This window comes from Carcharodon carcharias, chromosome 18 (assembly GCF_017639515.1).
Source record: "Carcharodon carcharias isolate sCarCar2 chromosome 18, sCarCar2.pri, whole genome shotgun sequence".
Lineage (NCBI taxonomy): Eukaryota > Metazoa > Chordata > Chondrichthyes > Lamniformes > Lamnidae > Carcharodon > Carcharodon carcharias.
This window is the reverse complement of record NC_054484.1, coordinates 39,650,024-39,674,136: the sequence shown is the minus strand read 5'-3', so window position 1 is coordinate 39,674,136 and position 24,113 is coordinate 39,650,024. Positions and strand designations below refer to the sequence as shown.

General features: G+C 44.8%; 1 protein-coding gene across 10 annotated transcripts in view; it reads right to left on the bottom strand.

The window, feature by feature from the left end:
• The window catches only part of LOC121290548 (E3 ubiquitin-protein ligase DZIP3-like), a 107,354-nt gene that overhangs the window by 37,486 nt on the left and 45,755 nt on the right, over nt 1–24,113 (bottom strand). For 2 of the 10 annotated variants that reach the window (XM_041211055.1, XM_041211060.1), the window contains exons 11-15: nt 17,318–17,427; nt 13,859–14,134; nt 9,426–9,734; nt 6,337–6,993; nt 1,927–1,968 (exon numbers count right to left, since the gene is read on the bottom strand). In XM_041211055.1, the coding sequence (XP_041066989.1) occupies nt 1,927–1,968; nt 6,337–6,993; nt 9,426–9,734; nt 13,859–14,134; nt 17,318–17,427 (1,394 nt within the window). The remainder of the gene's footprint in view (nt 1–1,926; nt 1,969–6,336; nt 6,994–9,425; nt 9,735–13,858; nt 14,135–17,317; nt 17,428–24,113) is intronic. The other 8 variants (XM_041211056.1, XM_041211059.1, XM_041211061.1 and 5 more) reach the window with 8 other exon arrangements.

Below are 24,113 nucleotides of genomic sequence, written 5' to 3'. Positions count from 1 at the left end.
TGAAAAGCAAACCCAGGGGAGTCACTCATTCAAAGGCATTCACTGCCTGCTTGAGTGACCCTGCAGCTGGCCCTCTGAGAGCCACTCCTCTGTCAATTCTGCCGACCTGCGACCCCCACCCTGTCCTAGTCTATGGCCTGCTTCCTTTGACGATCCTAGGCCTCTTGTGGATACATTGCCGGCAGCTGCCTCCAATTCAGTGGTGGTGATGGGCAACAGAGAACTGCCTGCCTCTGATTGGTCGGCAGCTCCCAGGGTCCTAAATCCCGGGGAAGGCCTGCCACTAGTAAGTTAAGTGCCTAATTGACACTTAATTTGGGTTCTGGCAGGGCCACTCAGCTCCTGAGCTCAATTCAGCCTTAGTTAAAACATGGACAAAAGAGCTGAACTCCAGAGGGGATGTGAGAGTGACTGCCCTTGACATCAAGGCAGCATTTGACCAAGAGTGGCATTAAGGAGCCCTAGAAATACTAGAGTCAATGGGAATCAGGGGGAAAACTCTCCACTGGTTATAGTCAATCCTACCACAAAAGGAAGATGGTTGTGGTTGTTCGAGGTCAATCATCCCAGCCCCAGGATATCACTGCAGGAGTTCCTCAGGGTAGTGTCCTAGGCCCAACCATCTTCAGCTGCTTCATCAATGAAGTTTCCTCCATCAATAAGGTCAGAATGGAGTGTTTGCTGATGTTTGCACAATGTTCAGCACCATTTGCGACTCCTCAGATACTGAAGTACTCTTGTCCATATGCAGCAAGACCTGGACACTATCCAGGCTTGGGTTGATATGTGGCAAGTAACATTTGTGGCACACAAGTACCAAGCAATGATCATCTCCAACAAGAGAGACTATAATCATCTCCCCATGACATTCAATGGGATCGCTTTCGCTGAACCTCCCACCATCAATATGCTGGGGTTGCCACTGATCAAAAACTGAACTGGACTAGCCACATAAATACTGTGGCTACAAGAGCAGGTCAGAGGCTGGAAAATCTGCGGCAAGTAACTCACCTCCTGACTCCCCAAAGTCTGTCCACCATCTACAGGGCACAGGTCAACAATGTGATGGAATCCTCTCCATTTGCCTGGATGAATGCGGCTCCAATAAAACTCAAGAAGCTTGACACCATCCAGAGCAAAGCAGCCCGCTTGATTGGCACCCAATCCATCACCTGCAACATTCACTCCCTCCACCACTGATGTCATGTACAATCTACAAGAATCACTTCAACAACTCACCTTCGACAGCACCCTCCAAATCCATGACCCCTACCACCTAGAAGGACAGGGGCAGCATATGCTAGGAACGCCACAACCTGCAAGTTCCCCTCCAAGCTATACACCATACTGACTTGGAAATATATCGCCGTTCCTTCACGGTTGCTGGGTTAAAATCTTGGAACTCCTTCCCTAACAGCACTGTGGGTGTTCTGACACCACATGGACTGCAGTGATTCATGAAGGAAGCTCATTACCACCTTCAATTAGGGATGGGCAATAAATGCTGGTCTAGCAGGCAATGCCTGAATCCTATTAAAAAAACAATAAGAGTATGCCTTCCCCAACAGGGGTGACACACGATTCTCACCGGATCTCCAGCCGACATGCGAGACCCCTGTCGTCCGGATTAAATTCTGTTCCACGTGTTAGATTTTCCATCCACTTAATGTCAACAGGTAGAAAATCTAACTCTATAATCGGAATTTCATCATGTAAATTTAAAACAGTGATATGGTTCACCATTAGTGAAAATTAATATCCAATGTGACCTTAGATAGTCAATCTGAAATAGGTACATTATTTTAATATGTTACTAGAAATCCCAATTAGTCCTCAAGTATGCCATTTTTGGCGAAGATAATAAAACTGAATGAACACATTACTGTAATGTAGTTCCAAAGAGCATCAGTACAGCCAACTGCTTACTGTTTGTTGATGTTGCTCCTTTTGTCTGTATGGGCGTTCCTACTGGAACAAAAGCATGAGAGAGTTTTAATAGTGATCGGTCACCTGGGAGAATCTTCAGCCCTCAAGCCACATTTTAGTATTTTTGAATTTATTGATAACAGCAAAACATGCACATAATTTGGCCATTTACAAAAATTGCTCATTTAGTTGTCCCTAAAAATCAATCAGTTTGCCCAACAGAACGGGAAGCTCCCATTTCATTTAGGTAGGGAGCTAATCCTACTCTATACAATTGATGTGAAACAACAGTGTCAGAAGGTAAACTGTTATTTTATTTCCTGCTGGTCTTGTGATTATGATTAATGCAGTTTTTTTCCATTGCTTTATTCGGGTTGTTAAAACATAATAGAATATGGAAAAAACAGACATTAGAACTGTAGTATTTATATTCAAGGGCTGACATTATACTAATGCGCATACAAGAAACATTTAGCTTGGCCTAAATAGCCAAGTGGTTATGGTACTGGGCTTGTAACCCCAAGATCAAGAGTTCAAATCTCACAATGGCAAACTATGAAACAATGTAACTTCATCTGAATAAAAACAGATGGAAATGTGTTTGTACTCGAAAGAGTTACAAGAAACATTTAAAGAGTATTTATAAAGACCATTACTGAAGATTGCTCCTATGGGAGGTTATAGTTTACTCACTCAGGTTCGGAATCCTGGAAGTAGTTAGCAGCATCATGAACATGCACAAGTGTTAATAACTATTACAACTATGAATTTGCTGTTACATCGGCAAATTAGTAAGACTCAGGATTATGAATAGAAGAACGAGGTAAACTTAGAAGATATTCCTCCCTCACAGACAGTTATTAGAATTATGGAATACTTTATCATAAGGGGCTACCTAGTAAAAGACAAGCGTCATTTGAAGAGGAATTCGATAAGCATTTTTAAAGGAAGAATAGAAACTGACATAAGGAGGGCATGGAAAGAAGATTGGATAATTTTTAAAAATTCATTTATGGGATGTGGGCGGCGTTGGCTAAACCAGCATTTATTGCCCATCCCTTATTGCCCTTGAGAAGGTGGTGGTGAGCTGCCTTCTTGAGCTATTGCAATCCATGTGGTGTAGGTACACCCACAGTGCTATTAGGGAGGGAGTTCCAGGATATTGATGCAGCGGCAGTGAAGGAATAGTGGCATAATCCCAAGTCAGGATGGTGGGTGGCTTGGAGGGGAACTTCCAGGTGGTGGTGTCCCATTGTGTCTGCTGCCCTTCTCTTTCCAGATGGTAGCAGTCATGGGTTTGGAAGGTGCTGTCTAAGGAGCCTTGGTGAGTTCCTGTAGTGCAGCTTGTAGATTGTACACGCTGCTGCCATTGTTCGTCGATGGTGGAGGGTGTGAATGTTTGTGGAAGGGGTGCCAATCAAGTGGGCTGCTTCGTCCTGGATAGTGTCAAGCTTCTTGAGTGTTGTTGGAGCTACACTGACCCAGGCAAGTGGAGAATATTCCATAACAGTCCTGACTTGTGCCTTGTAGATGATGGACAGGATTTGGGGAGTCAGGAGGTGAGTTATTTGTCACAGGATACCTGGCCTCTGACCTGCTCACAGTATCAATATGCCACAGTATTTATATGGCTAGTCCAGTTCAGTTTCTGGTCAATGGTAACCCCCAGAGTGTTGAAAATGGGGGATTCAGTGATGGTAATGCCAGTGATGTTTAAGGGGCGATTGTTAGATTCTTTCTTGTTGGAGTTGGTCATTGCCTGGCACTCATGTGGCGTGAAGGTTACTTGCCACTGATCAGCCTGAGCCTGCACACTGTCCAGGTCTTGCTGTATTTGGACATGGACTACTTCAGTATCTGAGGGGTTGTGAATGGTGCTGAGCATTGCACAAACAGCAGCAAGCATCCCCACCTCTGACCTCCTGATGGAAGAAAGGTCATTGATGAAGCAGCTGAAGATGGTTGGGCCTAGGACACTACACTGAGGAAACTATCCCAACAACCACAATCATCTTCCTTTGTGCTAGATATGACTCCAACCCACGGAGAGGTTTCCCCCTCGATTCCCATTGACTCCAGTTTTGCTAGGGCTCCTTGATGCCACACTCGGTCAAATGCTGCCTTGATGTCAAGGGCAGTCACTCTTACCTCACCTCGGGAGTTCAGCTCTTTCGCCATGTTTGAACCAAGGCTGTAATGAGGTCAGGAGTTGAGTGGCCTAAACTGGGTATCAGTGAGCAGGTTGTTGCTAAGCAAGTGTCGCTTGATAGTACTGTTGATGACTCCTTCCATCATTTTACTGATGATCGAGAGTAGACTGATGGGGCAGTGATTGGCCAGGTTGGATTTGTCCTGCTTTTTGTGTACAGGACATACCTGGGCAATTTTCCATGTTGCCAGGTAGATGCCAGTGTTGTAGCTGTACTGGAACAGCTTGGCTAGGGGTGCAGCAAGTTCTGGAGCACAAATCTTCAGTACTATTGCCGTAATTTTGTCAGGACCCATAGCCTTTGCAGTATCCAGTGCCTTCAGCCGTTTCTTGGTATCATGTGGTGTGAATCAAACTGGCTGAAGACTGGCATCTATGATGCTGGGGACCTCCAGAGGAGGCCAAGATGGATCATCCACTTGGCACTTTTGGCTGATGATTGTGACAAGTTCTTCAGCCTTATCTTTTGCACTGATGTGCTGGGCTCCTCCATCATTGTGGATGGGGATATTTGTGCAGCCTCCTCCTCCACTGAGTTGTTTAATTGCCCATCACCATTCATGACTGGATTTGGCAGGTTGCCAAGCTTAGGTCTGATCCATTGGTTGTGGAATCACTTAGTTCTGTCTATCACTTGCTGCTTGGCATCGCAAGTAGTCCTGTGTTATAGCTTCACCAGGTTGTCACCTCTTTTTTAGGTATGCCTGGTGCTGCTCCTGGCATGCCCTCCTGCACACTTCATTAAACCAGGGTTGATCCCCTGGCTTGGTGGTACTGGTAGAGTGGGGGGATATGCTGAGCCATGAGGTTACAGATAGTGGCTGAGTACAATTCTGCTGCTGCTGATGGCCCACAGTGCCTCTTGGTTGCCCAGTCTTGAGTTGATAGTTCCATTTGAAATCTATCCCATTTAGCACAGTGGTAGTGCCACACAACACGATGGAGGGTATTCTCATTGTGAATCCAGAGACCCAGGGTAATGCTCTGGGGACCCACGTTGGAATCCCACCACAGCAAATTGTGCAAATTGGTCTCCACAAGGACTGTGCGGTCAGATGCAAAGACAGATGCATCTGTGACAGGTTGGTGAGGATGAGGTCAAGTATGTTCTTCCTTCTTATTGGTTCCCTCACCACCTGCCGCACACCCAGTCTAGCAGTAATGTCCTTTAGGACTCAGCCAGTCCAGTCTGTGGTGGTGCTTCCGAGCCAAGCCACCAGAGTACATTCTGTGCCTTTGCTACCTTCAGTGCTTCCTCCAAATGGTGTTCAACATGGAGAAGTACTGATTCATCAGCTGAGTGGGGGCGGTACACTGTAATCAGCAGGAATTTTCCTTGCACATGAAACTGCATGGGGGCCAGAGTCGATATTGAGGACTGCCAGGGCAACTCCCTCCCTACTGTATACCACTGTGCCACCACTACTGCTGGGTCTGCTGGCAGGACAGGACATACCCAGGGATGTTGATGGTGGTGTCTGGGACATGATCTGTAAGTGATATTTCCGGGAGTATGACTATGTCAGGCTGTTGCTTGACCAGTCTGTAAGATAGCTCTCCCAATCTTGGCACAAGCCCCCAGATGTTAGTAAGGAGGACTTTGCAGTGTCTACAGGGCTCGGTTTGTCGTTGTTGTTTCCAGTGCCTAGGTTGACGCTGGGTGGTCTATCTGGTTTCATTCTTTTTTATTGACTTTTAGTGGCTTGATACAACTGAGTAGCTTGCTAGGCCATTTCAGACGGCATTTAAGAGTCAACCACATTACAGCAGATCTAGAGTCACATGTAGGCCAGACGGTAGATTTCTTTCCCTAAAGGACATTAGTGAACCAGATGGGGTTTTACGACAATTGACAATGATTTCATGGTCATCATTAGGCCTTTAATTCCAGATGTTTATTGAATTTAAATTCCACAATTTGCTGTGGTGGGATTCCAACGTGGGTCCCCAGAGCATTACCCTGGGTCTCTGGATTACCAGTCCAGTGACAATACCCCTGCCTCCCCACAGGTGTTAAATGCTAGTTGAAGAGCTAGCATCAGCATAGGAATGGGCTGAAAGGTTATAGTACAGGAGACCAATGATCAACGGGACCATAGTTTAGTGCCTAATACTTGATTGATGCATGTTCATTGTATATTTCCAAAAGCTTTTTCTATTCAATTCTAAAAATATTAATTTCTGTTTCATTTGTACCATACCTTGTTGGAAAAATGAGAGGAGCAGTTGCATGACATCTGCTACAGGTTTGCCCAGGTAACCAGCCAGTCTATGGTGATCCTCCCAGAGTTTCTCAACAGGACAACTTTTAAGCTCCTTTAATGTTTGGCTATCTGCTCCAAGGCTCACAAGAGATTCTGTGATTCTGTCCCACTCAGCGGTAAATTCAGGTTCCTCAATTCCCGTGTTCAGAGTTTCAAAAAGAAGTTTGTTTCGAAAGTTACAAAGGCGCCATATAGCAGCACTTTTACTGTGATCATTTGCCAATGGTTCAGTGTCCCACCCACGGCGTGGTGCAGGAAGGATCTTCATGTGTCGAATAAGTGATGCCAGTAATGTGATGTCAAATCTCTTTGAGTTGGGTTGTTCATTGTTAGGTGGGTAAAGTAAGCTCCATTCTCCTGTGTTAAGCATACTCCTTGATGAACCCTTGTGATAAGGTTCCAGAGTGCGTTTATTTTTCAGTAATTCCCTCTTCAGTATCTGAGGTGGTACTGCTCGATCAAATATCTGCAAAATGACTTCAGTACCCTTTATTATGAGCAGATGAAGGAGACGGTAAAATAGGGAATAATCCATGACTTGGGAAAGAGGATCCACGGGCAAAACATTTCCAAAATTAGGGACACGTCCTTTGTCTAAATGTCAGCAAGCATTGCATTAGTGGAAGAACATGTAAAATAAATGGTTTACCACTGTAATATATCATCTACGTAGGTACCACAGTTACAACTTTATAGCTCCACAAAGATCACGCGGAAAAAATATTTTAGCCAGGAAATGTGTCATGTTCAACTAAACTGTCAATTTATCTTTGATCACACAAGCAAGAGCACAAATGATACATATGGAATCTGTAGCAGTTCTCTGTAAAACTAATATATTACCCTCTTAATTCCACAATAGGTTTGGAGCAACTGAATAAAAAAACTACAATTCCACTGGTAAATGTGTTAGCTGTTCCAGCAATGCTGAGAGTTATTTTGAATGAGATTGCGAATGGCAGCCATTTTGGAAGACAGCAGTACTCAATCAACTCTGAACACAGTCCCAGGCCTTCTGCCTGTCTCCACTTCTGCATTCTAGTCTCCATCATGCACCACCTACCAGCCCTTATCCCACTCAACGTTCCACATATCTGGTATAGGCAGGGGCTGAATAGTACTCAGGGGGCCACTTAATGCAAATGAGAGATCATGGCCTCTATTTGTTTCATGCCATTCATACACTTTAAATGTTGGACTCAGGGCACCTGCCATCCAGAACTATAAGACTCCAGAGAGGGCTTCTAATCAAATACAGAAAGAGGGTTTGCTTAAATGCTGTTAGTTTGCAAACTAGTGCAGCTAGTTTGTGCCTCATTGATCAGAAGAGAGACACTTGCATAAAAGCCACTTCCTTATTAACTCTTTCTTCCTCTGTGAAAACGCCCTGAAGTCTGATACTGTATTTTTTTTACTTCAAACTGTTACTGCTCCCTGATGGAGACCAGACCAGTCTCCTATATGTAAATGATGCTGGGCCAAAAATATAATCAGGGTCAGGAGGCATCTCAGCAGCTGGTGCAAGCTTTGTGTGAGGAGGCTGTGAGGATGATGCAGAGATGCTTCAGGATGATTTGGACAAGCTGAGTGGGCAAATGCATGGCAGATGCAATATAATGTGAATAAATGTGAAACTATCCACTTTGATAGCAAAAACAGGAAGGCAGATTATTATCTGAATGGCTATAAATTAAGAGAGGGGAATGTGCAACGAGATCTGGATGTCCTCGTACACCAGTCGTTGAAGGTAAGTATGCAGGTGCAGCAGGCGGTAAAGAAGGCAAATGGTATGTTGGCCTTCATAGCCAGAGGATTCGAGTACAGGAGCAGGGATGTCTTGCTGCAATTATACAGGGTCCTGGTGAGACCACACTTGGAATATTGTGTGCAGTTTTGGTCTCCTTATCTGAGGAAGGATGTTCTTGCTATTGAGGGAGTGCAGCGAAAGTTTACCAGACTGCTTCCTGGGATGGCGGGACTGACATATAAGGAGAGATTAAATTGGTTAGGATTATATTCGCTGGAGTTCAGAAGAATGAGGGGGGGAATCTCATAGAAACCTATAAAATTCTAACAGGGCTAAACAGGGTAGATGCAGGAAGGATGTTCCCGATGGTGGGGGAGTCCAGAACTAGGGGTCACAGTCTGAGGATACGGGGTAGACCATTTAGGACTGAGATGAGGAGAAATTTCTTCATCCAGAGAGAGGTGAGTCTGTGGAATTTGCTACCACGGAAAGTAGTTGAGGCCAAAACATTATTTGTTTTCAAGAAGGAGTTAGATATAGCTCTTGGGGCGAAAGGGATCAAAGGATATGGGGAGAAAGCGGGAGCAGGCTATTGAGTTGGATGATCAGCCATGATCATAATGAATGGCAGAGCAGGCTTGAAGGGCCGAATGGCCTACTTCTGCTCCTATTTTATATGTTTCTATATTGTCTCACCTATCCCCTCCCTCATCACCCCTGGAGATGCTCCCCAGTAAAAGAGGCGGGGAATGGCAGACAGTCTCTAGGCCATCCTGTTAGGCCATGGATATACCATGGGTTAAGAGCTCTAATCATTCAATTCCCTGCTATAGATCAGAATGAAAGTGTTCTTAAGAGATAAATTGAGTGGGTGGGAAGAACTGAAAAACTTGAAGTCTGCAATATAATTATTAAATAAAAACAGGTGACATCTTCCTCTTTGGTTCCAAGTTAAGGTCACTGTCTGACATGGTTCCTTCTGCTTGCAGATCAAAAAGTGTGAAAGGAACATTTGAAAATATGATTAATCAATCACAGAACATAAGTACAATTCAATTCTCTGCAGTGACGAGTGCTATATGGGAATGTAGTAGGTAACTTCAAGAGCAGCTATGCCATTAGTTTTGGAGCTAAAGCAGGCATCAGTTGCTTCTGTCTACTTGCGTACAGATTGAAGAGTGCTGTCCTCACATGTTGTTTTTGACATTTTGAAATGTAAAGCTTAATTGTATCAGTCTGAATAAAACCTGTTGAAACTGTGATCTTGTTCTCAACTTACTGAATTGCTCAAACTCTCGGTCAAACTCTTGAAATAAAGGCTTCAGTTTGGGTATCCTCTCTTGTTCTTCAGCCAGGGCAAACACTAGCTCTCCCATCTGCCAGAGATCTTTCTGAGTGGTCATTTGTTCCATCAGGACACCCGGCCTTTGTTCGGATGGGGTTACTGTTAGCACCTTTATTTCCTCTTTACTTATGGCCTTTCTTGACAGCAGCTTTTGAACAAAGATGAGGAGATTTTCCACATCATACAGAATCTGAATTATAGCTTTCTTGTAGCTATACAGAAAGCACAAACTACACTGATCACCTAAACAAAAAAAAAAAAACACCAGATAGGAAGCATTAGCAAATCTCATTCAGACACAAAAAGGTGATGAAAGTGGTCAACGCCAGCAATGCAAAACGGGCTCGTAGCAAATCAGCAGTTGGTTTTCCGCTGCATCAGTTTTTTATTTTCCATTGAATTGGAAAATATTGCACAAAATCTTTCATTTCAAACCAAGTGAAAATAACAGTGAAACTAGAAACAGGCTTCCAAAAAAAGTTTGAATTATTGTTCCGTGAATTTCAAAGGAAAGATTGGGTACAGTGAAATAGTGGCTGCTGATTTGCTACAAGCTCATTTCTCGTGGCTGGTATTGACCAATTACATCTCCTGGACCAATTATAAAACACTAGAGAAATTAAAATTTGAGTAACCTGCCAGGGTCTTAGGAAAAAAAATGGGTTAGAATGGGTGGCACAACTAAGGCAGCACCACTGTTTTCAAAAATGCTGACAGGACTTAACCAGTTACTGGTTAACAGGAACTTGCATGTAAAGAAAAATAAAGTGAAGCAAAAAAAGCTATATACATAACTGTTACTGCAGAAAAACAATAATCTCAGAATTTTTTTTATTCATTTACAAGATGTGGGCATTGCTGGCTAGGCCAGCATTTATTGCCCATCCCTAATTGCCCTTGAGAAGGTGGTGGTGGGCTGCCTTCATGAACCGCTGCAGTCCCTATGGTGTAGGTACACCCACAGTGCTGTTAGAAATGGAGTTCCAGGATTTTGACCCAGAGACAGTGAAGGAACGGTAATAAATTTCCAAGTCAGGATGGTGAGTGACTTGGAGAGGAACTTCCAGGCGGTGGTCTTCCCATGTGTCTGCTGCCCTTGTCCTTCTAGATGGTCGTGGTCATGGGTTTGGAAGGTACTGTCTAAGGAGCCTTGGTGAGTTCCTGTAGTGCAGCTTGTAGATGGTACACACTGCTACTGTTAGTCGGTGGTGGAGGCTGTGAATGTTTGTGGAAGGGGTACCAATGAAACAGACTGCTTTGTCCTGGATGGTGTCAAGCTTCTTGGGTGTTGTTGGAGCTGCACTCATCCAGGCAAATGGAGAGTATCCCATCACACTCCTGACTTGTGCCTTATAGATGGTGGACAGGCTTCTGGGGAGTCAGGAGGTGAGTTACTCGCCGCAGGATTCCCAGCCTCTGATCTGCTGTTGTAGCCATGGTATTTATATGGCTAGTCCAGTTCAGTTTCTGGTCAATGTTAACCCCCCAGGATGTTGATAGTGGGGGATTCAGCCATGGTAATGCCATTGAATGTCAAGGAGAGATAGTTGGATTCTCTCTTGTTGGAGGTGATTGCCTGGCACCTGTGTGACACGAATGTTACCTGCCACTTGTCAGCCCAACCCTGGGTATTGTCCAGGTCTTGCTGCATTTGGACATGGGCTACTTCATATTCTGAATGGTGCTGAACATTGCACAATCAGCGAACATCCCCATTTCTGACCTTATGATGGAAGGAAAGTCATTGATGAAGTTGCTGAAAATGGCTGGGTCCGGGAAGCTACCCTCAGGAACTCCTGCAGTGATGTCCTGGAATGGAGATGATTGACCTCCAACCACCACAACAATCTTCCTTTGTACTAGGTGTGACTCCAATCAGTGGAGAGTTTTCCCCAATTCCCACTGACTCCAGTTTTGCCAGGGGTCCTTAATGACACACTTGGTCAAGTGCTGCCTTGATGTCAAGGATAGTCACTCTCATCTCACCTCCGGAGTTCAGCTCTTTTCTCCATTTTTGAGCCGAGGCTGTAATGAGGTCAGGAGCTGAGTGACCCTAGCAGAACCCAAACTGAGTGTCAGTAAGCAGGTTATTGCTAAGTAAGTGCCACTTGATACACTGATGACCCCTTCCATCACCTTACTGATGATCGAGAGTGGTTTGATAGGACGGTAATTGACTTGAGTTGGATTTGTCCTGCTTTTTGTGTACAGGACATAGCAATTTTCCACATAGCCAGGTAGATGCCAGTGTTGTAGCTGTACTGGAACATCTTGGTTAGGGGTGCAGCAAGTTCTGGAGCAAAGTCTTCAGTACAGGTGCCGGAATATTGTCAGGGCCCACAGTCTGTGCTGTATCCAATACCTTCAGCTGTTTCTTGATATCACGTGGAGTGAATTGAATTGGCTGAAGACTGGCATTTGTGAAGCTGGGGGCCTCCAGAGGAGGCAGAGATGGATTATCCACTTGGTACTTCTGGCTGAAGATTGTTGCGAATGCTTCAGCCTTATCATTTGTACTGACATGCTGGGCTCCTCCATCATTGAGGATGAGGATATTTGTGGAGTCTCCTCCTCCAGTGAGTTGTTTAATTGTCCACCACCATTCACAACTGCAATATGGCAGGACTGCAGAGCTCAGATCTGATCTGTTGATTGTGGGATCGCTTAGCTCTGTCTATCTCTTGCTGATTATGCTGTTTGGCATGCAAGTAGTCCTGCATTGTAGCTTCAACATATTGACACCTCATTTTTAGGTATGCCAGATACTGCTCCTGACATGCTCTCCTACACTCTTCATTGAACCAGGGTTGATCCCCTGGCTTGGTAGTAATGGTAGAGTGCGGAATATACCAGGCCATGAGAAGACAGATTGTGGTTGAATACAATCCTGTTGCTGCTGATGGCCTACAGCGCCTCATGGTTGCCCAGCTTTGGTTTGGTTGATCTGTTCGAAATGTCTCCCATTTAGCACATTGGTAGTGCCACACAACACAATGGAGGGTATCCTCAATGTGGAGACGGGGCTTTGTCTCCACAAGGACTGTGTGGTGGTCACTTCCATCGATACTGTCATGGACAGATGCATCTGTGACAGGCAGGTTGGTGAGGATGAGGTGAAGTGTGTTTTTCTCTCACTACCTGCCAGAGACCCAGTCTATCAGCTATATCCTTTCGGACTTGGCCAGCTCAGTCAGCAGTGGTGCTATCGAGCCACTCCTGGTGATGGACATTGAAGTCCCCCACCCAGAGTACATTTTGCACCCTTCCCGCCATCAGTGCTTCCTCCAAGTGGTTCAACATGAAGAAGCACTGATTCATCAGCTGAGGGGCAGGGGGCACTACTTGGTAATCAGCAGGAGGTTTCCTTGCCTATGTTTGACCTGATACCATGAGACTTCATGAAGTCCGGAGTCGATGTTGAGGACTCCAGGGCAACTCCCTCCCAACTGTATACCGCTGTGCTGCCACCTCTGCTGGGTCTTTTCTGCCAGTGGGACAGGGCATATCCAGGGATGGTGATGCTGGTGTCTGGGGTATGATCTGTAAAGGTATGATTCTTTGAGTATGACTATGTCAGGCTGTTACATGACTAGTCTGTGAGACAGCTGTCCCAATCTTGGCACAAGCCCCCAGGTGTTAGTAAGGAGGACTTTGCAGAGTCGACAGGGCTAGGTTTGTCATTGTCATTTCTGGTGCCCAGGATGATGCCAGGTGGTCCATCCAGTTTCACTCCTTTTTATTGGCTTTTGTAGAGGGCAGTTAAGAGTCAACCACTTTGCTTTGTGGCAGTAGTCACATATAGGCCAGGCACGAATGGCAGATTACCTTCCCTAAAGGACATTAGTGAACCAGGTGGGTTTTTACAACAATTGACAATGTCACTTTTAATTCCAATTCAAATTCCACCATCTGCTATGGTGGGATTCAAACAGAGGGGTCTCTGAATTAGTTCAGTGACAACACCACTACACCACCACCTCCCCCGGGAGAATAGATTTAAGATTATCACTGATTTCAGGGAAAGAAAAGCTAAGGAAAATAAATGACTACAGCCTATATTGCGCTTAATGGTGATGATGTTTCAAGGTGAATGACTGTTACGAAACCAGATTTTGAATTAATATGACTTTTTGTGAGATGAAAGACATGAACAGATGACAAGATGGATACAGAATCACAAGTTTGCAGAAGTCAAGCAGGAGGAGAAATATCCTGGATACTTCAACAACCCTAGTCTTGAAAGGGTTCCCAAAATCCATTTACATCAAACTTGTCAGTCTAATTAAAATGATGATTTCCATTCATGTCAAGAAGGCCTCTGTAGTATGGTCAACTCAGCATAGGGAAAATTAAAACACAAATCTTACCCAGTTCCAAAATTAATGTTATCCATTCCTTTAGTTCTGAGTGATTAGAAAGATCCTCATCTTTAAACAGAATTAAGAATTGGCGGATTTTAAAATTGCAGTTCCATCCCAAAACATGGTCTAGAATCATTTCTGCAGTAATTTCACTGCTTTTCTCCATTAATGCTTCTTTCAGGCCACAACGGATCATTAGCTCAGACGCTTTCCTGGTTTCAACAATTACATTTTCAATCAACTTTCTTTTCAGAGTGACTTCACGGAACAGGCGACAATTATCTGCAAGAAGCAACAGAATTTGCTAAACTTGAGTTATACAATAAAAGTCAGATGTATATTCACATATACACAGATTTATCAAGTAAACCGCTGTTGAAAACACCCTCCATTTTACATTCCTTTTCATTGGAATGTAGTGTGACAAGTATAATCAAGCCCGCTGAATGTACTAATGTTTCAAACAGATGTATCATATTGCAGCTGCATATTAGGTTGATTTTAGAATTACCACTTTATGGTCTTTTTGAAAATGATAACAACAGTAATACCCTGTAAGTTTCTGTTATCATTGAAGTATCATATCTCAAAGAGTTGCAATACTCATTGGAAATTCACAAACCCATTTTGCATGCATAGATGCACATCTGCATGATGTAAATTAATAAATGGAAATGAGCAAGTCCTCTTCAATTTTAATTCAATGAAATTTCATACAATACCTACTGAACAAATATTTCCTGGTAATTTCCACACATTTATTTCGTATAATGACATCAATACTAAGATCACAGACAATAACTGTTAGTACAAAAACAACTAAATAGAATAATTTCCCCAAAACTCCTCAAACCAAAGAAAATTAGAACTACACCCATTTATATAACAAAGATTTTTTTTGAAAATCTAGAACATATAATGGATGCAATGACAAGGCAACATGAAAATTGACCTAAAAGCAATGTTACTGCAGGTTACGCATCATGTTTAAATTGATCCCTGGCTACTATTTGATATATAGTGTGACATGTTTATTCTTATAGAATGCAGCGGTCCAGTGCATCTGGTTTTGGTGGGAGTGTAGGGCAAATGTGAAATTAAAAAAGGGAAACCTCCAGTAACCACAGTTATTTGGAGCATATTTAGTGCTAGAATCTCATGATATTAGGCAAACTAAAGAGTTAACCTTTGAACAAATGATTCATTGCATTAACTAGACCTTTAAAACACAAGACAAAAAATGTGATAAAACCCACTCTGGACCAGCACAGCATTTCCGCAACAAAATAAAATTATGACCCATTATTATTTAATTATACTGTGAACTAAGAGCTGCTACACGTGCAAGGGAACAGAGAGATGAAGCATGCAACACCCTAATGTCCTGTAGTACAAGTTCGCACTCACTAGGCTGGATTTTGTAAATGTGACTCAAGTCCTGCTGCCAGAGTTGAAATGGAAAGCAAGGCCACTTCAGCCAACGTCAGGACCCTGGGGTAGCATCTAGCCATGGTGGCCAATTAAGTGGCCACCGCTGGGGGTGCCATCCATTTAAGGAGGATGGCCTGTGCCCAACAGCTGTCAGTCAATCACAAGGCCAGCAGCTCAGCAGCACCACGCTAAAGGTGGCCAGTGGTGAGGCTGTAGTTGCAGGATTAGCAAGCATGCCTCAATGACCAGGTGATCTCTAAGAATCTGAAATACTGTTGAGGAATGCCAGGGCCAGGCAGCCATGCCTAGGTGACTGGGGCGGTTCATGTGGTTAGATATTTGAAGGTGACAGAACAAATCAAGAGTAATTAGTGAAGCATATGGGATCTTGGGGGCTTAATAAATAAAGGTATTGAGTCCAAAAGCAGGGAGTTATGCTGAATCCCTGGTTAGGCCATGAATGGTGTAGTGTGCCCAGTTCTAGTCACCACACTTTAGGAAGGATATGAGGGTCCTTCAGGGGATGCAGAGATTTACCAGAATAGTTCCAGTGATAAGGAAATTTAGCTACAAGATTAGGTTGAAGAAGCTGAGGTTGTTCTCCTTGGAGCAAAAGGAAGTTGAGGGGAGATCTAATAGAAGTATACATGATTATGACAGGTTTAGGTAAGACAGACAAAGAAAAGCTGTTTTGATTAGTTGATTGTATGAGGACAAGGGAACACAATTTAAGAATTGGGCAAGAGATGCAGCGGGGGGAATGTGAGGAAGAACCTTTTTATGCAGCGAGTGGTAATGACTTGGAACTTGCAGCCTATGAAGGCAGTGGAAGCAGAGATTATTAATAATTTCAAAAGGAAACTGGATGGGCATTTGAGAGAACTAAATTTTCAGAGTTCCAGCTGAGGCAATGGTACTGATTAGACTGCCTACAGAGAGCCACAATGGACCTGATGGGCTGAATGGCCTCCTTCTGTGGCAAAATAACCCCATGATTGTATTGCTCCCTTTACATGAGATACTTATGGACTTTCTGTCATTTACGTAAGTCATCATATGGTGGAGTTTTAGATTATGCAAAATATTGCACCAATTTTATTAAAATCAGGTGCAAAGTGCGTGCGGAGGAACTGGCGGGTGGGGAAGTTCCAAAGGTTAAGCTGAGAAAATTAAAATTACCTCCTGAAAACTGTGCAAACATATTAAAGAAGAAACTTTTAATACACCATGTAGCCAATAAGTTCTCCTCGACCAGTTTTGATCATCTCAGTGCGTAGGAGAAGAATTTTCCAGATTTGCTTTCCCTTAGTGGCCCTGGGTTTCTTCTGGGTTTTTTTGCCTCTGCCAGGTGCTTTCATGGAGGTTAGGAAATGTCTAGTCCTTATGCTTCCAGCACTACGGGTGTGGGGCAGCCTTGACTGACCAGCTAGTTTTTTCCTGCTTATTGTTTTTAAAAGTTCCAGGAAGGCAAGCACAGAGGTAATTTCCTTTTTTCTCTTCAAAAATCCCTTTCCTAACCTATTCCCTACATGTGAACAGTGAATGCACTTCAAAAGTACTTAAATTGGTTGTAAAGCCATTTGAGGCACCCTAACGTTTTGAAAGGCGCTATATAAATAGAAGTCTTCCCTTTTTTCTTCATTCCACCATCTGAACAACAACTTCCCGGTTATATATTAAATACATATAAAATGTACTAAGGCACTTCACAGAAACATAATCAGACAAAAAACTGACACTAAACCAAAAAGGGTATTATGAAAGAGTGATCAAAGTGATAGATTTTAAGGAAGATCTTAAGGAGGAGGGTTAGGTTCAAGGTGCTTAGGGCTTAGACAACTGAAGGTACACTCATCAATCATAGGGCTAAGAAAGTGAGCAATGCATAAGGCCAGAGATGAAGGAATGCAGAATTCTCTGATCTGGGGTTGGCTATGGAAATAAGAGTGAAGCCGTAAAGGGATTTAAATACAAGGCTAAGAACTGGAAAGGAAAATAGCCATACTAGAATGATTAACATTAGAGCAGGCAAACCTGTCAGTAGAGATGAATCTGCTCTTTTCTCTTCCTTTCCTATCTCAGTGTCATTCTGCTTATTACATTCACTGGGTTCCTCCAGGGCACCCGCTTTTCGTTCATTTTTTCTATAAAAGAGCAAAATATTAGGTCAAAAGGATACCCAACTTTTCTTTTGTAAAACAAGTTGAATATATTGAATCGATTTATAAGACACAGATCTAAGCTTAGCACCCTAATTCAGGGATCAAAATAGGATACAGTTTTGCAGGTTAATAATTACTGATTCTGTCCTGTTGAATTTTGCCTTGTAATGCTCCTTGATACATTTTATTACAGTAAAGGTATTATATAAATAGCTGTAAGGTGCGACATAAATACAAGTTGTTGTTATTCTCCACTTTTGAACCTTTCACTGTCATGTGGAGTAGTAAATGCTCCATTGCCATGTTATACCATATAAAATTCTATACCTGATACAAATCAGTAGGGAAAAAGTGTACATGGATGGGGAAGAAGAAGTAAAATTTCCATAAGGGCTTTAGGGCATTAAGCATGCAGATGATTCAAATATTTGTTACATTTTTGGGTCTTTTCTGTCCTTCTTACTCTAGGTTATTTTGGCTCCCCCATCTTAGACATTCTCAGCAAATCCCAACTCCTCAGATCTTCAAAGTGTCTCTCCTAGCCTTGAGATAAAGGTAAAAACTGAACTAAATTAAACTTTTTGAAAAACTGCTATCTGGCAAGCAAAGTGTGAGAAGTGATTCAAAGTCCCCAATGGCAACAAGAAAAAAAAACGATCAAAAGACCCACCTGTGGAAAAAGAAAATCACTGCATCTTTAGATTAACATTTCCCATTTACTAAAACAAAATAAATGAGCTGGGAATTACCACAAAAGCAGCTAACTAAAATGGTTTATTTTCAAATCAAAACAAAAAGTGCTGGAAAAATTCAGCTATGAGTCATATTGGACTCAAAGCATTAACTCTGTTTCTCTCTCCACAGATGCTGCCAAACCTGAGTTTTTCCAGCACTTTTTTCTTTATTATTTCAGAACTCCAGCATCTACAGTATTTTGGTTTTATTTTTAAATCAAACTGCTTTGAGGTACCATATACTTGCTCCCAAGCCCTTGTCTGCTCCATCAGGTTTTGCTACACCGTGTAAGTTAACCCAGAGCTGAACTTCAAATCCATATCTATTCATTCCATGTAATTCTGTCTCTAATACTTTTTGCCTTTATCTACTTCGATTTCATTGATTAAACTCTTTGTCACATCAAGATTCAACTTCTAAAACATTCTCTTCCCTACATCAGCTCAGACTTATGTAAAATTCTGTCACCTATGGGCAGAATCTTCTCTGAATTGCACTAAGTGTGGTAGCAGGTGCGAGAAAAGACGATTTTCCCTCAGGCCGCAATGGCGGGTTGTTGCACCACATCATCTGCTTCCCGGCGCGTCCCACCTCATTCATAATACACGCATGGGAAACATGCCGGATCGCTGGCGAGCGGGCTCTGATTTGCCTGCCACACGCTTCCTCGCTCTAGACGTCATATTTAAAGTGCACCAGTGCTCAGCCTACTCCATGTCTTCAGACCAGGACTGCTCCAGGCAACAGATGGCCCCGAAAGCCAGTAAGACAGCAGCACCCAAATTTAGTGACGCTTCATTGGGGCACTTGCTGGATGCCACTGAGGCTCAGTTTTCTACCTCCCACTCCGGCCACAGGAAGTCCACCAGAGTCACCATTCCGGCCTAAGAGGCGGTGGCAGCAGCGGTCAGCGCCAACAGAGCAGAGAGGAGGGCAGGCATCCAGTGCAGGAAGAGGATGAATGCTCTCATCCGTTCTGCCAGGGTAAGTTAACCACCTCATCACTCGCAACGCACACTCCCAAACCCATCACGCACCCACAGGGATCTCACACCTCAAGGGACAACACCATTAACTCTTACACACACCCTCATATCACCATCAGGTTCACGTTCTCATCCTGTCCATGGCTCTGCTCACACTCTCTCCATCTCTGTTCATGCAGGAGAAGCTGGCTCACAACAGAAGGAAGAGGTTCCAGACTGGGGGGTAGGAGGGGTGGAGTGGCTGACATTAGGCCGCTCATTACTTTGAGGAGCATGTCATTGCGCTGGCTGGCAAGGGCATGGATCGTACCCTCAACGACAGTGAGGTCTGCAGCGAAAACCCAAGTGAGGATACTACGGCAGTTCATCCCTCTCTCTCAGCGCAACTGTGAGTGCTCTCTCTCCTGCTTTTGGCTCTGCTGCCATGCACTAATTATCTCTACTTTGGTTCACAGGGAGCTCTGCCAAATGACCAACACCCTCAGCCAGCCAGTCCCTCAGCTCCATCCACTTCCTCACCTCCAGCCAAGAGGACATCTCCTCCATTGAACAGCTGGAAATAAGCAGCCTGGAAGACCCATCACAGTGCTTACCCACACCTTCCACCAGTGCAGAGACACACACCTCATTGCAACCTGGATGTAGAGCAGGCTCGGGTTTACAATCTGGTGGTCACTGCACGGACAAGTGTCCGCAGCAGGAGGAGGCAGGTTCAGGTGAGCTCCCTGGCACTCGGAAGATTGCTGGGGAAGGTCTGAGGTCTGAGTCAGATGACAAGGCTCTGGGTTTGGCCTTCCAACTCATCATGGTGGGGGATATAGGACGCATAATGCGTGGGAACATCATGGAGAGCTGTTGGAAGCCCTCGACAGAGTGGCATATAAGTCGGAGGAGTGTGTCCACCTGCTCTCTGATGAGGTGGTGCCCTCATGTGCATGCATGGAGGTCTCCAAGGGAAGGATGGCAGACATCATGAAGGTCCTGGTCCAGCAGAGCATGGAGATGCGCGCAGACTTGCACTCCATCGTAGTAGCCATGGGCAAGTTCCTACAGTGGCAATGCGAGAGGGAAGAGAAGCACCTTGGCATCCCTTCAGATGCTCCATCCCCTCGAGGAGTCAGGTCGGGACCCTCAGGCACCCAAAGGGAGGAAGAGTGGCTGCTGGACACTCTTGGATCATCCACTCAGGAATCTCAGAGGCTGTCCGCTCTCTCCATGTCCCCTTTGCCTGTGACTCCCCTCAACCTCATCCATTGTCACCACAGAGGGGGCAGATGGCCCACAGGACAGCCTAATCAAGCAAGGGCCCTCCAGGCTTCGGTTCTCCAAAGGATGTACACCAAAGTCATCAGAGGCAACAGGGCCAACCACTGCACAGGTTGTCTCCACCCCTGCTGCGGATGTCAGGGCAGGGGTGCCAGAAGTCAAAAAAGTTTAATCACAAGTGGTTGCGTGGGTGAACACATAATCTGAAAATATATTCATTTTCACTGAGTAATGTGCAATGGTGCATTTCAACTTCATTTACGGGCTTTGTGAGTCCTCCCTCTGCATCCCCACCCCAACTAGCAGTTCAGCTGCATGCAGCCAGACCAGGAGTGAATGAGGAGGAAGGGTAGGTGTGTGTGTGTGGCAGGGCCTTTTGGAACCTCGTGCACGCACTCTCCCACGCATGTGGAGCCTTCCTCCATCACACTCATCTCAAAGTCCCAAGCATTTTCAATGCTGCCTGCTGGAGTTCTCTTTCAGTTGTCCATCTGAGCTGACCTGCACCTCTGCAGCCCATCCACTGATTTCACTCCCACACAGCGTCTGTGCCCATCCAACAAAAAGCTCCATTCACTTTCGATTTGTGTGATATGGTAGTTGTTAAGTTTCTGTTAGGTTCCCCCATAATTTCCTCCCCCGAGTCACCCATGTCTTTTCCCCCATCACAGTGGGCCTCCCGGCATCACCACCTCCCCACCTACAGTCCGAATCCTTCTCCTTCAGGATGAACATGTCCAGGTGAACATGCACATTACCAAAACAAAAACAGAATTACCTGGAAAAACTCAGCAGGTCTGGCAGCATCGGCGGAGAAGAAAAGAGTTGACGTTTCGAGTCCTCATGACCCTTCATGAGGACTCGAAACGTCAACTCTTTTCTTCTCCGCCGATGCTGCCAGACCTGCTGAGTTTTTCCAGGTAATTCTGTTTTTGTTTTGGATTTCCAGCATCCGCAGTTTTTTTGTTTTTATGCACATTACCAACCTTGGTGAGAATCCCACCCCATCCACATTGACCTTCCTGACTACCACCTTCCCACACTCATGGTCTGTGTCTGCCTCCATGACCCCACCAACCACTCACCCCAGTCCTTCTACCGGTACCGATACACCCTCACCCTCCCACCCTGCCGGCTCCTTCTGTCTCCTCTCACAATCACCATTCCATCTTACCACATCCATTCTGAGTTCACTCCCCAGGAGGCTCACAATGATTCCACAGGCCTCTTCCTTGCATGTTCACCTGGACGTTCTGGTCCCCCCCATTACAACTTCGACCCCCCACACCTCCAAACTTCAACCCCCAACACCGTCCCCACCACCACACAATCTCACCACACCCCCCAGACTTCCTCTTCCACTCACACCTGGACCTTCCTCTCTTTCCCCCTCTTCCTTCATCGCTCATTATTACCTGCCCATGGCAAGGTCCCTGGCAGATGGCACAAGCCCATGGCGATGTCCCTGGAAGATGGCATGAGTCCATGGCGAAGCCCCTGGAAGATGGCGCAAGCCCATGGCGATGTCCCTGAAGTTCCGAAGTATCAGCGAAGTCCATGAAGATCCAAAGCCTCAGCGAAGTCGAAGCTGCTATGTGGAGACCTCCCATCTTCAGAGAATTACTTTACAGTGGAGCTATGTGCATGAGGGATCCACACACCATGCAATATATGTGTTCCTTCACTGTCTGGTAGCTGTTATTACCTGCCCATGGCGAAGTCCCTGGAAGATGGCGCGAGCCCATGGTGAAGTCCATGCAATGTATGTGTTCCTCCATGGTCTAGTAGCTGTTGGCCTCCAGCATCATCTTCTCCTCGGATGCCCGCGATCTGAGCAAGGCCCTAAAGGTAACTCCCAAATCATGCATGTCATGCTTGTCCCTGGAAGATGGCGCGAGCCCATGGTGAAGTCCCTGGCAGATGGCATGAGTCCATGGCGAAGTCCATGGAAGATGGCGCGAGCCCATGGCGAAGACCCTGGAAGATGGCATGAGCCCATGGCGAAACACCTGTACCGGCGTGTTTACCCACCAACATAATGGCAAATCAGGTGTGGGAGGACGATTCCAGTCAGGCCTTACTTTGCATCCTATGAGCGGGATGCAAATTGGTTTCAAGCCGGCCTCCAGCGGTATTAGCGGTCCGCCATGGCGGAAGCCATCGGGTGATCCCACTGTGATTTCATGTCAGTGTGAAACCAATTTTTGTCCCTCCCTCCGAATTCTCTTCCCCCACCCGCCATGACGCCTGCTGCAATTGGGAGCAGAAAATTCCGGCTCATATATTTAACTAACTTGATTGAATTTTTTGATGAGGGAACAGAAATAGTCGATGAGGGTAATGCAGCTGATGTGATAACATGGCGTTTAATAAAGTGCCACGTAATAGACTTGCCAGCAAAGTTGAAGCCCATGGAATTAAAGCAGAGTTGGCAGCATGGATTAGAAGTTAAGTGAGTGACAGGAAACAAGAATGGGAGTGAATGGTTGCTTTTCATGCTATAGGAAGATATAGTGCGAAATTCCCCAGGGGTCTGTACTTGGACCACTGCTTTTCTTGATAGATACTCATGACTAGACTTGGATGTGCAGGGCAATTTCAAAATCTGCAAATGATACAAAACTTGGAAATACTGCGAACTGTGAGGAGAGGTTAGTGATATAGGCTGGCTGGTCGAATGATTGGACATATGGCAGATGAAACTTGATGCAGAGAAGTGTGAAGTGATGCAATTTGCTAGGAAAAACAGGGCAGGCAAAATAATGGGTACAATTCTAAAGTGGATGCAGGAAGAGAGAGGTATACGAGTACAATTTGTTGAAGAAAATGGCAAAAAGACATATGGATCCTGGGCTTTATAAATAGAGGCATTGAGTACAATAGCAAGGATGTTATGGTAGATCTTTATGGTTGGACCTCAACTGGAGCAGTGTGTTCAATTCTGGGCACTGCACTTTAGTAAGGTTTTGAAGGCTTTACAGAGTGTGCAGAAATTATTTAAGAGAATGGTTCCAAGGATTAGGGACTTCAGCAACGTGGATAGATTGGAGAAGCTGGGGTTTTTCTCCTTAGGGAAGAGAAGGTTGAGAAATTTGTTAGAAGTGGTCAAAATCATGAGGGATTTAGACAAGAGTCGATAGAGAGGAACTGTTCCTGGCGATGGAAAGCACCAAGGAATACAGGGAGAGAGTGGGAGCATGGCGTTGAGATAGAGGATCAGCCATGATCATATCCAATGTCAGGGCAGGCTTGAAGGGCTGAATGACTTAGTCCTGCTCCTATTTCCTATATTTCTAGAACCAGAGGACACTGGTTTAAAAACAACTAATGGTGACAAGAGGAAAACGTTTTTTATATAGCAAGTAGTTAGGATCTGGAATGAAATACCTGAGAGTACAGTAGAGGCAGATTCAATTGTGGCTTAAAAGGGGGATTGGATAAGTGCCTGAAGAGAAAAGATTTGCAGGGCTACAAGGAAAGGGTGGATAAAGTGGGACTAGCTGAGTTGCCTTTGCAGAGAGCCAGTTTCCTTTGCCCGTCATCCTGAGCTTCACTGACCTTGGCTCCAAATTCAAAATTTGATGGCTTTGCCACTTCTTCCCACATGCTGTTCCAACCTTATATTCCAGCTGCACCCTACCATCCTCTGCTTCTCGCTTTCTATGCATTCCCACTACCATT